Genomic DNA, 15722 nt, shown 5'->3' on the forward strand with positions numbered 1-15722 from the left:
TTTCACAGAATCATATAACCTCTAAGTGCAGATAAAGGCCATTCGGCCCATGGAGTCTGCACCAACCCTCTGATTAGCATCTACCCAAAGCTGCTCCCTTCCTCAACCACTCACTCTATCCCTGTAACTCTGCATTTACCATGGCTAATTCACCTAGCCTTCATATCCATGGAAACTTGGGAATTTAACAGCCAATTCAGTTAACCTGCACATCTTTGTATTACAGGTGAAACCAGAGCACCCAGCAGAAACACATGCAGACCCCACACAGACAGTCATCCAAGGCTGGAACAGAACCCAGGTACCTGGCACTGTTTGGCAGGAGTGTGAATAACTGTGTCACAGTGCTGCTTTGTATTTTTTCCCCTCCACACATAGAGAGATGGGAAGAGATTGTTGTTTCCAGTTTCAGGCCCTATAAATTTCTCTCCACTCCCCCCAGTGTTACAACTTTTTGATGTTCAGCAGTACAACTAGAGGGCAGCTGTCAGGCAGTATTTCCTTAATGACAAACTTTTGCTGCTGCTCAGACTTGAATTCTCCCTCTTTCTGCTTCAAATAACAACACTGTATCAGGCAGTTCAAAAAATATACAATTGATTTTTAAGCTTCAAAATTCTCCTGGTATTTCAGATAGAGCAGTCCAGTCTCTATTTTAGTTTATAGTCCCCAAAGAGAAAAATATGTCGCCTTTTAAACACAGGGAAGAATTTCCAACCCAATCTTGACTGGAGCCTTACAGATGTTGGACAGGCTTTTGGGGATAGGAGGTGAGTTACTCATCGCAGAATTCTCAACATCTGATCTAGTTACATATGCAGTATTTATATGGCTGGTCTGTCTCACTTTCATCATGGTAATCACCAGGATGTTGATAGTGGGGGTATTATATATCACAATGTCCCTGAACATCAAATTTGATTCTCTCTTGTTTAAGATGATCATGTGGTGTGAATGGTGTCCAGGTATTGCTGCATGTGGATTCAGATTGCTTCCATACCCAAGGAGTCCAAGTACTGAATGTGCTGAACGTTGCATGACCATCAGTGAACATCCCCATTTCTGGCCTTATCTTGGAGGGAAGGTCATTGAGAAATCAGCTGAAGATGGTTGGACTGAGAACACTACATTGAAGAATTCATGGAAATACATGCAATTCCTGCACAAATTGTCTGTGTTAGAAAATGCATGTTTAAATCACAGAAGGGAGAAGTAGTAGTCCTTCAAAAGCTACACTGATAAAGAAATCTTTGAGAATTTCTTCAGAGCACTCTGAGCATAAAAAAGCATACTAAATGCAAGCTATTTTGTTTTTTAAAAAGACTCATTTCACGCGTGCATTTGCTAAATCAGTGAGCAATATTGCCGAACACCCTTGTTTTCCGGTTATATAAGAGACACAAAGGTTAATCCAACAGCATCAGCAAGGCCTCATGTTCTCGGGAAAGATTTGGAACCATAGAAGGTGATTGGCAAAGCTCTGAAACACTGGGAAGACCGTTTCATCCTAACACTTACTGATAACACACTGTGAGCTATCCCGTACAAAACAGTGTGGGGTGATGCAGTTTATTTTATGCAACACCATGTTCCTTTTCATCGTCAATATTTATGTTTCCAGAATGTCAGGGCAACAGATAATTTTATTTTTGTTTCAGCAGCAACCATGTATTTTAAAATTGAGAGGTGAGTGAGCACAACTCTCTGATCTCTACCCATATGGTTATGCTAAAACACGAAACTCTTAATACAGTGGCAACATTGTAGCTAGACTTCTCTGTAATTTAACATAGCCTTTAATGATAAATACCATTTAATGAAAGACTAGTGCAGTCATAAAAGCATACTATGCAACATTTAATGGCCTAGACTAGTTCTTGTTCTTACAGAAAGAATCCCCAAAATAAAAATGCACTCCAGGAAAGTTATAAAAACACAAATCAAAATAGATAGCAAAATTGTATTCTTTAGAAACTGGGTGGATCACAAAAGACAGAAGTTGGCAAGGGAAAAACTCATTTGACTTATTTTAGTCAGTTTAACCCATAATACAGGCAGCACCTTTCAAAATTTTTTTCAATTCACGGGATGTGAGTATCACTGACTAGGCCAGCATTTATTGCCCATCCCTAATTGCCAAGAGGGCACTTTAAGAGTCAACCTCAATGCTATGCATCTGGATTCACATGGGCCAGACCAGGTAAGGATGGCAGCTTCCTTCCACAAAGGACATTCATGAATGAGATGAGTTTTTCCAACAATTGAAAATGGATTCACGGTCATCATTATGCTCTCAATTCCAGATTCTTATTGAATTCCAATTCCACCATTTGTTATGGCAGGATGCAAACCCGGGTCTTCGATCTAGGCCCGAAACGTCAGCTTTTGTGCTCCTGAGATGCTGCTGGGCCTGCTGTGTTCATCCAGCCTCACATTTTATTATCCCGGGTCTTTGGAACTGGCTTTCTGGATTAGCAGTCCAGCAATAATACCACAGGGCCATCACCTCTCTTTCCATTACACTATTTAAGCAAAGGTCAAAATATTCAATCTGTAATAATTCTTCTTCTTTGGCAGTCCCTCAACACAGTGGATGACTTTATTCCACTCGAGTTCAAATTCTTCAGCTGACAACACTTCAATTCTGAATCTGCAACACCATGCCATGTTTGGGGCAGCTGACATTTGAAGAGATAGGTAGGGGGAATATTCAGATTTCCACACGTCCCTGACCTTCTTTATACTTGGCTTCCACCTGAACCAGTTAGAAATGTTCAAGATTGTTGGAAACTTCTTTAGTTTCAGTGATCTAGGACAAGGGATTCCCAAGAGTTGGTGCAGATACTGTTTTTTTTCAGGAAAGCTTTGAGGATATACTTCAGACATTTTGAGTCAACCTGGTAACTGCTTGCCACGTTAGAACACAGAGTAGGGGACTTGTTTTGGAAGTCTTGTGTCAGACATGTAGACAATGTGGTCTGTCAAATGTGGCTGATAAGCAGGAATCAGTACCTCAGTGCTGGGGATATTGGCCTGAGGGAGAGAGAACATTGACATTGGATACCTACCCCTTGATGGGATTTACAGGACTTTGCAGCGACATCTGCTGTACATTGTCCACATCTCTGGTGCATACAATAAGGCCAGATTAACGCTACTGTCTGTAGGGTTTTTTTAAATTCATTCACGGCACGTGGGTGTCACTGATTGAGCCAGCAACTATTGTCTATCCCTAATTGCTCAGAGGGCAGTTAAGAGTCAACTACTTTGCTGTGGGTCTGGAGTCACATGTAGGTTAAGCCAAGATGGCAGTTTCCTCCCCTAAAGGAGATTAATGAACCAGACGTGTTTTTCTGATCATCAATAGATTCATGGAATCATCAGTGGACTCTTTAATTCCATACTTTATTTTAAATTGAATGCACCAGCAGCCTATAGGTTCCCAGCTCTAAGATGGGCCTTTTTAACTTCATGGTGTTGAGAAGCTTCTGCATAAAAAAAAGACCATTAAAGACAAGCATTCACAAAGCTCCAACAAGACAAGAACTTATGCACAAAGAGAGCAGATATAAATGAGTTCTTCTTGGACAGATTTTCTGAATAGGTCACAAGGCATTTTCGTGGGCCTTGCAGGTATCAAGCAAAATTAATATTTACAACAGAAGCTGGTCCGGATATATTCAAAATTCACTGTTTCTTAGCTAATATGGTACTAGATATAACCACATAACCTAGACTCGATTTGATACTGAATGTGCTATAATGTTGCAGGCACCACATTTCAGATTAGGTATTCAAATAAAGACTTTGTCTGGCTGTGTAGCTAGGTATAGAAGTTTCCACGGCACAATACAAAGACGTGACCCTGAGCAGAATTTCTCCCCTTCAACAAAATAAAACATTACTGGACATTTACCTTGGGTTCGGTTTCAGTAAGTGTTAATGTTACACTGCCAATTGACGACACATCTAAAGTAATTCAATCAATGTGAAATACATTGAAATGTATTGAGAATGTAAGAAGGGTCTATAAAATAAGCATGTCAGAAAAGATTAGCAGTTTACCACACTACACATATTATTTTGCTCCGTTATACCTGCAGGCCTTGGCACACTTCTGGTTTCTCAAATTCTACATCACCAGTGAGTCCAATGTAGAATTTAGCTATTTGTTACACAGATATCAACAGCTAATATGCAAGATCAGATAGCGCTACCAATACTTATATTTGATTAATTCCTGTTAGGCCTTATGTCTCCAAATTAAACATGTTGAACGACTGCTCCATAGTAAAGATAAGCTGGCGTCAAGTGGTTAACTCCTCTCATTTACACCTCAGTCAGAATAATGCCCACTTCACCAACTGTGATTTGGGAATGGGCAGGTGGAGGTGGAATGGTCAATACATGTATCATCAACCCACCATCCCTGCCAAACACTGTCATGCTTCCACAATGGGATTCCTTTTACTTTGTTTCAATTTCAATTTTTGCCGCTCCCTTTCTACCCAGCCAGACAAAAGACTGGCACTGGCTTGAAGTATTTGTTAAACTTTTATGAAGTTTTCCATGTGGCCAGTTAATACTGTATTTCACCTAAACAAATTTTGTAAGCACGCAGGTCAGCTAGATTCCAAGGCTGCACAGGAAACTGAAGTGTTATTTTTAAAAGGGCTGACAAGAAAAAAGGCAGGCGGTCAGTAATCTGTGCTTCTGGCTAGATTTGGACTAGAAATTAGTCACTCTTTACTGAACTCTGCTGTAAATTTAAAAATATCAATACTGCTTATATTCTAGCAGGTGAAATGTTTGCACTGCAGGCTTTGGTTCTGCACAAAGAGATCTCTCATCTCTGTTTTATTGCCCTTGGTAAGTCTAATACCAGTTTTGTGTTGCTAACTGTCCAAATCTACTTTGCACTAATGAAGTAGTGGTAGTACAAATGCAGTCTCAAGGGACTGAAATCAGTTTCACTCTAACAGTGTTCTTCACAGAATGGGACAAGAAAAGCACAAGCTATACAGTACCTGTGAGTTTTATTTTAGACAGTCTCGCATAGATCCCTGGTAGATCTGACAGTTGTACTTTCATCTCTTTCCACTGCTTTGCTTCCTTGATGCCTTGGGCAGTGTCTTTATCGTCAGCCATTGCTGTCTTCTCTATCATGTTGTCATCTTCAAGACTGGATGGATATGACTTAATAGCAGGAATTTGTTGTCCTGATCGGATGACTGCTTCATCACTGGCAATAGATTGTTCCTCTGGAAAAGGTGATGCTGATGGTGCAGCTTTGGGTTTTGCATGTTGGTACAGTCCTTTGTCAACTTTGGTTACATACTACAAAAGAAAGAAATGATAGTGCCTCTTAGTTTAAGCACCCAAACATCTTTGAGTGTTTTTATGCTTGTATATGAGAAAAAGAATGCGTGAAATAAATTTATAGTGATCGCTTTTAAGTGCTAGTTTACTTTTCAGATTGAAATCATATCCTATTCGATCTGAATTGCTAGCTGGTATTTAGCTTTCAGTGATTGCAACATGATCCCTACTGACACTGAGTTTAGATTGTTCTTAGTAATTTACTTATGAATAACGGAAAATTTAAAATGCTCATGAAACAAATTGGGTCTTGCCTTCAACATTATAATTTTCCCTACCTCTGAATTACGTGGCTTGGGTTCAAATCCCACCTGTTCCAGAGATGTGTATTAGCATACTAAAAAGGTTGATTAGAAAACATGAACATCCAATGGACGACTTCTAAATTTCACTTTTGAAACACAGTCTAATATTATTAAACAACATTGCTGCATGTACTGTATGTCATGGTCTTCTTGAATCTTTGTGGAATCTTCTAGGAAACCAGAGCTAAACAGAAGTGTAGATATTCAAAGTGGCTAATTTTATTGGCTGCCCATTAATAGTGAATCTATTACAGAAAGGATAACCTATGCATTTGGTGAAACAAAAGGAGAAAATTACTAGGCTTTTCAAAAAAATACCTTAACATAAGGTATGGTGGAAAATCTTCTTGTTTTTTTTAAAGGCAGCATCTATCCACTCAATTAAAGTGCATTTTCAGCTCTATAGTTACCATAAATATGAAGCTAGAATACATATCTCAAGTATTGCAAATCAAGAAATACAAACCTGAATGCTGCAATCAATACAATTTAAAGTCAGTTGATGTGGCAATGTCAAGTCATTCCATTAATTGCATACTGTGGTGAGACTTGCAACATTGCAAAGGAATTCCAAAATTACACACTGAGAACGTAGCATGTCCTGCAAAATCTAAAACTCCTTGTATCAGAAATAGTTAGAATATCAAGAGTTTTTCATTGCATAATTGAGTTACAAAATGGAAAAGGAATAGAAGGGAAAGTCAAAATAAAGTGGATTGTTTGAAAAACTAGTTTTTACCAACATCAGTGAGAGATTTCACAAAGCATTTAGTCTATCTTATACTGTAATTAAACAGCACAGCTTGAACTTCTGTTCTAGCCACTTTGGGTGCGGCTAAACTTGGATAAGGTTTCTTTTTGCCAAATTTACTTTAAGAGTCGCCTGGATCTAAAATTAAGTATGATAAAATAGATAGCTTGTTTTTAGATCCAGTGGCCAAAGTAAGTGACATCAGCAACAAGAAATGCAATTTCTCCAGTTTAAAGAAATCTCAAGGCAGGCAACAGTATACGGCAAGTATAGATTAAAGCTCCCTCTACCGTGTCCCATCGGAGCACAATAATTATTTTCTTCAAAGAACTCTTGTCACTGCACCTACATTTTTCCCTAATTGCCACAAATATTATTAGTCATACAGTCACATAGCATGGAAATAGACGCTTTGGCCCCACGAGTTCATGCTGAACATAATTCCAAACTACACTAGACCTGCCTGCCAGATCCTGGCTCAAATCCCTCTAAACCTTTCCAATCATGCATTCATCCAAATGTCTTTTAAACATTCTAAGTATACCCACAGCCACTGGAAGTTCATTCCACATGTGAGTTTTTGTGTGTAAAATTTACCTCTTAAGTCTCCTTTAAATCGCTCTCCTCTCACCTTAAAAATGTGCCCCCCAGTCTTGAAATTCATCATCCTAAGGAAAAGACAACTAGCATCAACTCCATCAATACCCGTCATTATTTTATAAACTTCCTTCAGGTTGGCTTTCAACCTCTTAGACACCAGTGAAATAAGTCCTAGCCTGTCCAGGTTTTCTTTATAACTCAAACCTCCTATACTCAGCAACAACCTGGTAAATCTCTTCTGCCCTCTCCAGCTTGATGATATCCGTGCTACAACTGAGTGACTGGAACAGGACACAGTATTCCATAAGAGGCCTCACCAATGACCTGTACAACTTCGACATGACTTCCTAAATCCTATACTCAAAGGACTGAGCAATGAAGAAAGCATGTCAAAAGCCTTTCTAACCATCCTGTATATGTGTGACACAAACTTCAAAGAATTATGTACCTGCACTCCTAGGTCCGTCTTTTCTACAGCACTACAAGACCCTACCATTAACTGTATAAGCCCTACGTTTGTTTGTTGTACCAAAATTCAATAGCTCACATTTATCCAGATTGAACTCCATCTGCCATTTTTCAGCCCATTGACCAAGTTCCCTCCGCAATCTTAGAATACCTTCTTTGCTGTCTACCATGCCACCAATTTTGGTGTTGTCTGCAAACTTATTAACCATGCCTTCTACATTCTCATGGAAATCATTTATATAAATGACAAACAAGAGGACCCAGAACTGATTCCTGTGGAATGCCACTAGCCACAGGCCTCCAATCCAAAAAGCAGCCTTCCACCATTACTCTGCCTCCTGTCATTAAGCCAGTTATGTATCCAATTGGCAAGCTCACCCTGAATCCCATGTGACCTAACTTTACTAATTAGTCTAGCACGCGCAACCTTGTCAAAGACTTCAGTAAAATCAAAATAAACAACATCTACTCCTCTGCCATCATCAATCCTTTTCGTAACTTCCTCAAAAACTCAAGCAAGTTTGTGAGACATGATTTTCCTCACACAAAACCATGCTGACTATCCCTAATCAATTTTTGCCTCTCTACATGTCCATAAATTGCATCTTTTATAATCACCTCCAACAATTTACCCACAATCAAAGTTAGACTCTCGGATCTATAGCTTCCTGGTTTCTCCCTACAACTTTTCTTAAACAAAGGTATAACATTAGTCACCTTCCAATCATCAGGCATCTCACTTGTTGTTATAGATAATATTAAAATTTCTGCAAGGGTTCTTGTAATTTCCTCACTTACTTCCCACAATCTTCTGGGATACATTAGATCAAGTCCCAGGCATTTATCCACCTTTATATTCTCTAAGGCCTCCTGAACCTCCTTTTCGGTGATGTGCATTGGTTGTAAAACACATTTTATTTCTCTGCATTCTCTTGGCTCCATGTTTTTCTCCACAGTAAAAGCTGATGTGGAATATTAATTTATTATCTCTCCCATCTCGTGGGATTCAACACAAAGATGACTTCCATGATCTTCAAGAGGCCCTACCCTCTCTTTAGTTACCCTCTTGCTCATGATGTACTGTAGAATCTCTTTGGATTATCCTTCACCTTCTCTGACAATGCTATCTCATATACCCTCTCTGCCTTCCTTAAGAATGCTCCTACACTCTCCACATTAAGAGATTCAATTGAACTAAGTTGTCTACATCTAAAGTAAGATTCTCTTTTATTCTTGACTAGAACCTCAATATCTTTACTCATCCATTGTTCCTTAATCTTACCAGTCTTACCCTTGACTCTAACAGGAACAAAACACCCCTGAACCCTCATCATCACACTCTCGAATGCTTCCCACTTGTCAGACGTCCTTTTACCTACGAACAGTCTACTCCAATCAACTTTTGAAAGTTATTCTTTTGGCCTCCGTCAGCAAAATTGCCAATCAGTGCTGAATCATACATAATTACATCCATTGTGAACCTGATTACCAATACGCATACTTATTCCATGTAGAATCTTTACATCAGTGAACAAAGCTTTCCACTTTTTTTTCCACATTGACTCCTTGAATCCTGGTTTTCAATCCAAAAATGCTGTATGCAAATTTACGCAGACACGATTCCCTGAACAAATCTACGTTTTGGGAAGGTAAGGATCGAAAAAAACTGAGCAACAATGGACTGTGGAGTAACACATTTCAAATCAAAACGGAGAATTTCAAGTTCAAAAGCAATTTAAACTCCCAACTTGTCAAACATTGTATTCCAAAATTATTTATTTCCTTTGTGTTCTTTAAACAGTCAATTTCAGTTCAAATTTCACACTTGGACTGATGAACAGTATTAAAAACAAATTTTTCAACTTTTATATTTTTGTGAATTGTTAACTATTTTGCTTCACGCTAACAATGAATTTATTGCTGTATGCAGAAGCAAATTGCACACAAGTTTGCAAAATATCTACTTTTGCCAAAAGTTAATAAATACGTGAATCCAAGCATTAACTTTCTTGGCAATGTGATAATTTGTCTATTAGGATTGGGCTGCACTTAAAGTTTTCTTCAGTGTTTCCTTTTGTAAAATATGACTGGCAAACAAAACATAATATGTCAGACTATAATTATGAGATAGAATTATATGCATAACCATCTGTGTAAATGAGACGCACAAAGTCAGAAAGGAACAGAAAACAGTGGGCTATTCAAGTTCTTGGAACTTCTAAGAAGTTCTTAGAAGTGTCAAAACCAGTAACCTATTTGAGGTATCTGGTGAGACCAAGAAACTGTAAATACTGAAGACTGGTGATTTGCATTTACAAAAATGAATTTCCACAAAGTTGAAAAGCAACCATTGGTTATCCTTTTGCAGTCTGCAATGGTATTTCTCAAAAGCCTGCTCCAATTGATAATTCATATGAATGATATTGGTAATTCCTTCACTGTCACTGGGACAAAATCCTGGAACTCTTTCCCTGATGGTACTGTAGGTGTCCCTACACCACAGGGCCTGTAGCGGTTCAAGAAGGTTGCTCACCACTACTTTACCCAGGAGCAATTAGCGACGGGAAATAACTGTTGACGCAGCTAGTGATGCTCACATCCTATAGGTGAGTAAAAAAAATAAAAGTTCAGTCAGTGACTAATGTGGAGCCAAATTTTGTTATAGAAAATCAGGAGGAGAAAATTCTCAAACAGCAATTGCAATTCATGAAAGAAAAACTCGACAATACAAATAACAGTGACAGACAATATCACTGATGACTGTGCGAATCAATAGCACCTCCAGACAAAGTCACCATCATGAGATCTGGATGTGTCAGCGAAGTACCTCTATATTACAGAGGCCTGTAGACTCCTTTGCTACTATAAACAGTTAAACTTTGCTTTCAAAAGGAGAGGGATGTTGCATGTGTATTTTATCATTCATGCATACATGCAGCATGTGGATTATAAGTTGTGGCATTGTCTGGCTGTTAGTCTACCTCGAGTTTGCAAGCTGCATACACAGTTAGTTTGCAGTCATGTCTGCTTCATAACTTGCAATGTATTTTACTCTTTTGAATAAACTAACACACAAGTTATCAGAGATAATAGGAACTGCAGATGCTGGAGAATCCGAGTTAACAAAGTGTGGAGCTGGATGAACACAGCTGGCCAAGCAGCATCTTAGGAGCACAAAAGCTGACGTTTTGGGCCTAGGCCCTTCATTAGAAATTTCTGAAGAAAGGTCTAGGCCCGAAACATCAGCTTTTGTGCTCCTAAGATGCTGCTTGGCCTGCTGTGTTCATCCAGCTCTGCACAGAAGTTATCACTTTGGATGACTAATTGCTAGACAGCAATCTCCTACGCACAAACATTTACAGGAACAGAACTAGCTTCTAAGTTCACATGAAGAGTCATCAGCATTTTCGTTCTCAGGTCTGCTGAGTATTTTCAGTGTTTTATTATACTTCCAGGTTCTAGCATCCATAATATTGTGCGTTTGGACACACTTTTCAACAAAGGGTTTTGAAATGATTTATATTTTCACTATACTCAGTAATTCCAAGAAATAAATTATTTTTGAACCACACATATTCTAGTCAAGAACCCTAAAATGCACAGTACAGTTTCTTCCTTGTACTGCTCACTGAAATTATTAAACAATAAGGTATTATGCTCAGCAAATTCTTGTTCAATTCCAGGCTATTGAACAGGTCTTAACAGAATTTTAAGAAACATTTGCTGTTATCAGGAATGCCTACTGACTAGGTTTCAATGGGCAGTCAAGATGTTGTGTCGAAAATCCAAGTCGTAATAAATTGGGAAAACCATTTCCTTGGAGCAAATTTGTTCCTGGAACGGGATTCATTTAATTTTAACTTGATAATTCAGATATATTAAATCACCATGAAAACACGCAGCAATTTTTGGAGGAATTCATAATGATTATCATGACACTGAATAATCATCAGTTCATTGGAGTCAGATTCGCCCCTCAATAACCAAGATAATGAATGAGGCAAAGGTTAAAATCTTAGAGTTTTCATCTGCACTGGTAAGTCTTAGTCAAGCACAAGGAGCAATCGAATGTAACTAGCGCAGTATTTTTTTGAATAGAGTATCAATATAGAACAATCAAATTTCCCTACAAAACAATGACAACACTTCAACGTCAATGAAGCTCTTTGGGGAACTCTAAGGATATGAAAGGTGCTTCGTCCATGCCACTAGCCAGTTGTCTAATAAATCTTGCCGTAAGATTTTATTTTCTGCAGAATAAATTCAACAATTTTTCAAAAAACTACGCTTCTGTAGAAAGAGACAAAAAGCTATATAATTTTTAAAGTGCGCATACCTGGAGCCTTTTTATTATGCTCACAAAGATTAGAAAAGATTGTGCGAAATATAAAACCCAGGACCTGATCAGGTCTACCCCAGAAATTTGTGGGAAGTTAGGGAAGAGATTGCTGGGTCCCCTGTTGAGACATTTGTATTATCAATAGCTACAGGTGAGGTGCCTAAAGATTGGAAGTTGGTTAACGCTGTACCAGTATTTAAGAAATGATGGTAAAGAAAAGCTAGGGAACTACAGACAGGTGAGCCTGACTTCAGTGGTGGACAAGTCGTTACAGCAGATTCTGAGGGACAGGATTCACATGTATTTGGAAAGGCAAGGACTGATTAGGGATAGACAAGGCTTTGGGTATGGGAAATTGTGCCTCACTAGCTTGATTGAGTTTTTTGAAGTGACGAAGCGGATTGACAAAGGCAGACTGATGGACTTTAGTAAGGCATTCAACAAGGCTCCACATAACAGACTGTTTGGCAAGGTTAGAATTCATGGAATCCAGGGAGAGTTGGCCAACTGGATACAGAACTAGTTTGCAGGTAGAGGACAGAGGGTGGTGGTGGAGGGTTGGTTTTCAGACTGGAGGCCTGTGACCAGCAGTGTGCCACATGGATGGTGCTGGGCCCATTGCTTTTCATCATTTAGACAATGATTTTGTTGTGAACACAGAAGGTATGGTTAGTAAGTTTGTAGATGACGGTAAAATTGGAGGTGTCGCGGACAGCAACGGAGGTTACCTCGGATTGCAATGGGATCTTGGTCACATGGGCTGATGAGCCGAGGTGACACCAAGAGTTTCATTTGGATAAATGAAGGGTGCTGGATTTTGGAAAGGCAAATCAGGGCAGGACTTATACACTTAGTGGTAAGGTTCTGCAGAGTGCTACTGAACAAAGAGACATTGGATTGTAGGTTCCAAGTTCCTGAAAGCGTAGTTGCAGGTAGACAGGATGGTGAAGGCGGCATTTGGTATGCTTAGATAGCAAGGTGTAGAACTGAATGAACACTGCAGACCAAGCAGCATCAGAGGAGCAGGAAAGCTGACATTTAGGGTCTGGACCCTTCTTCAGAAATGGTATGCTTGCCTTTAATGGTCAGTGCATTGAGTACACGAGTTGGGAGGTAATGTCAGACCAAAAGACAAAGGAGCAGAAATTAGGACATTCAGCCCATCAAGTGTATTTTTCCATATAATCATGGCTGATAAGTTTTTCAACCCTATTCTCTCGCTTTCTCCCCATAACCCTTGATCCCCTTGACAATCAAGAACCTAGGTACATCTGTCTTACATATACTCCATGAGCTGGGCTCCACAACGTTCTGTGAGAATGAATTCTATTGATTTACCACTCTCTCACAAAAGAAGTTTCTAATCATCTCCGTTCTGAACGGTCTTCCCTTTACTCTAAGGCTGTACGCTTAGGTCCTAGTGTCTCCTACTTAGGGAAACATCTTCCTAATGTCCACTGTTCAGGCCATTCAATATTCTGTAAGTTTCAATTATATCCTCCGTCACCCTTATAAGTCCTCAAACATTTCTCACATGTTAAGCCTTTCATTCCTGGGATCATTGTAGTGGACCTCCTCTGGACAAGCTCCAGGGCCAATAAGTCCTTCCTGAGGTACGGGGCCCAAAATTGCTCACAAAACTCTCAAAGTGGTCTGACCTGAGCTTTATAAAGCCTCAGATGCACATCTTTGCTTTTATATTCTGGCCCTCTCGAAATAAATATCAAACACTGTATTTGCCTCACAACAAAAACAAACTTGCTGGAAAAGTTCAGCAAGGGCTGGCAGCATCTGTGCAGGAGAAAACAGAGTGAACGTTTCGGTAAGTGCCCCTGCCTCAGAACTGGTGGTGGATCGGAAAATGTCAGTTTATATGCAGAAAACAGGGAGGTGGGTGGGGTAGGGAGTAAACGATAGGTTAGAGACCAAAGAGAGAGAAAGACAGTTGGACAGACAAAGGACATGCTAACAAACAGGCTGGGAGGGTGAATTTTGTTAATGGGGACTGTTAGTGACTAACAACAGGGGGCGTATAGTGGCAGGCTGTGTCGTAAGAAGGCCTGGTGTGTGGGATGGGGGTGTGTGTGGGGCGCGGGGGTTGGCAGGGACATGGGAGCGTTTAGGCCCTAAAATTATTGAACTCAATATTGAGTCCGGAGGGCTGTAGGGTTCCCAAGTGGAAATTGAGGTGTTGTTCCTCCAGCTTGCGCTGGGATTCATTGAAACACTGTAGCAACCCGGAGACCGAGATGTTGGCCAGGGAACAAGGTGGTGCATTGAAGTGGCAGGCAACAGGTAGCTCAGGGTGTTTTTTGCGAGCAGAACGTAGAGGAGACCACATTGTGAGCAGTGAATGCAGTAGACTGGATTCTGGGAAGTGCAGGTGAAGTGTTGGTTCACCTGGGCCCTTGGATACTGGGGAGGGAGGAAATAAATGCGCAGGTGTTGCACTTTTACCAGTTACAGGGAGAGGGTGCCATGGGGCTGTGGGGAGGTGTTGAGGGTGAAAGGAGTATGGACCACAGTGTCCTGGAGGGAATGGCCCATGCGGAAGGCAGACGGGGGGGGGGGGGGGGGGGGGGACGTGTGTCTGGTGGTGGCATCTTGCTAGAGGTGGCGGAAATGGTGTCGGATGATCATCTGGATGTGGACGCTAGTGGAATGACAGGTGAAGATCAGGGGAACCTTATCACTGTTGCGGAAGGGAACAGAAGGGGTGAGGGCATTGTATTTGCCTTCCTAAAACTACCGACTCAACCTGCAAGTTTACTTTAAGTGGATCTTGGACGAGAACTCCCAGTCCCTTTCCACTTTAGATTTCTGAATGTTCTATCCATTTAGAAAATAGCCCATGCCTCTATTCTTCCTATCAAAGTTCATGACTTCACACTTCTCCACGTTGTATTCCATCTATTACTCTTAGTGCACTCCCCTAACCTGTCTAAATCCTTCTGCAGCCTCCCCACCTCCTCAATACTACCTGTCCCTCTACCCATCTTTGTATCATCTACAAACATAGCCAGAATGCCCTGAGTTCCTTCATCTAGATCAATAACGTATAAAGAGAAAAGTTGTGGTCCCAACGCTGTCCCTTGTGGAATATCACTGGTCACGAGCTGCCATCTTGAAAAGGACCGTTTTATCCACATACTCTGCTTTCTGCCAGACAGCCAATCTTCTATCCACCCTAGTACCTTGCCTCCAACAAAATGGGCCTTTATCTTACTCGGCCGCCTCCTGTGCAGCATCTTCCACCTTCTGGAATTTCAGGTAGATATTATCCATTGGCTCTTCTTGGTCTACCCTGCTTGTTATATCCTCAAAGAATTCTAAGAGATTTGTCAGGCATGATGTTCCCTTGATGAAACTATGCTGACATCGCCCTAGCTTACTACGCACTTCCGAGTATTCAAAAATCTCATCTTTCACAATGGTGAAATCTTACTAACAACCAAGGTCAAGCTAATCTGCCTATAATTTCCAGTCTCTTCCCTTACTCCCTTCTTAAATAGGATGGTTATATCAGTGATTTCCCAGTCCTCTGAGACGTTCCCTAACTCCAGTAATTCCTGAAAGATCACCACTAACACCTCCACTAGCTTTCTGGCTATCTCCTTCAAAATAGCTCTGGGGTGTATTCCATCTGGTCAACTTAGCAAACTTCAGATCTTTCAGTTTTTCTAGCACATTTTCCTTAGTGATAGCCACACACTCACCTCTGCCCTCTGACTCTCCTGAATTTTTGGGATATTACCAGTGTCTTCCACCATGAAGACTGACACAAAGTGCTTATTCACTTCTTCAGCCATTTCTTTGTTCCCTCTTACTACTCCTCCAGCATCATTTTCCAGCAGTCTAATGTCCACTTTTGTCCTTTATA

General features: G+C 40.4%; 1 protein-coding gene across 1 annotated transcript in view; it reads right to left on the reverse strand.

The window, feature by feature from the left end:
* Positions 1 to 15722, reverse strand: part of LOC125463659 (protoheme IX farnesyltransferase, mitochondrial) — a 146719-nt gene that overhangs the window by 104521 nt on the left and 26476 nt on the right. Inside the window, exon 3 of the mRNA XM_048555210.1 lies at positions 5028 to 5337. Coding sequence (XP_048411167.1) covers positions 5028 to 5337 — 310 coding nt within the window. The remainder of the gene's footprint in view (positions 1 to 5027; positions 5338 to 15722) is intronic.

This window comes from Stegostoma tigrinum, chromosome 22 (genome assembly GCF_030684315.1).
Source record: "Stegostoma tigrinum isolate sSteTig4 chromosome 22, sSteTig4.hap1, whole genome shotgun sequence".
Classification (NCBI taxonomy): Eukaryota; Metazoa; Chordata; class Chondrichthyes; order Orectolobiformes; family Stegostomatidae; genus Stegostoma; species Stegostoma tigrinum.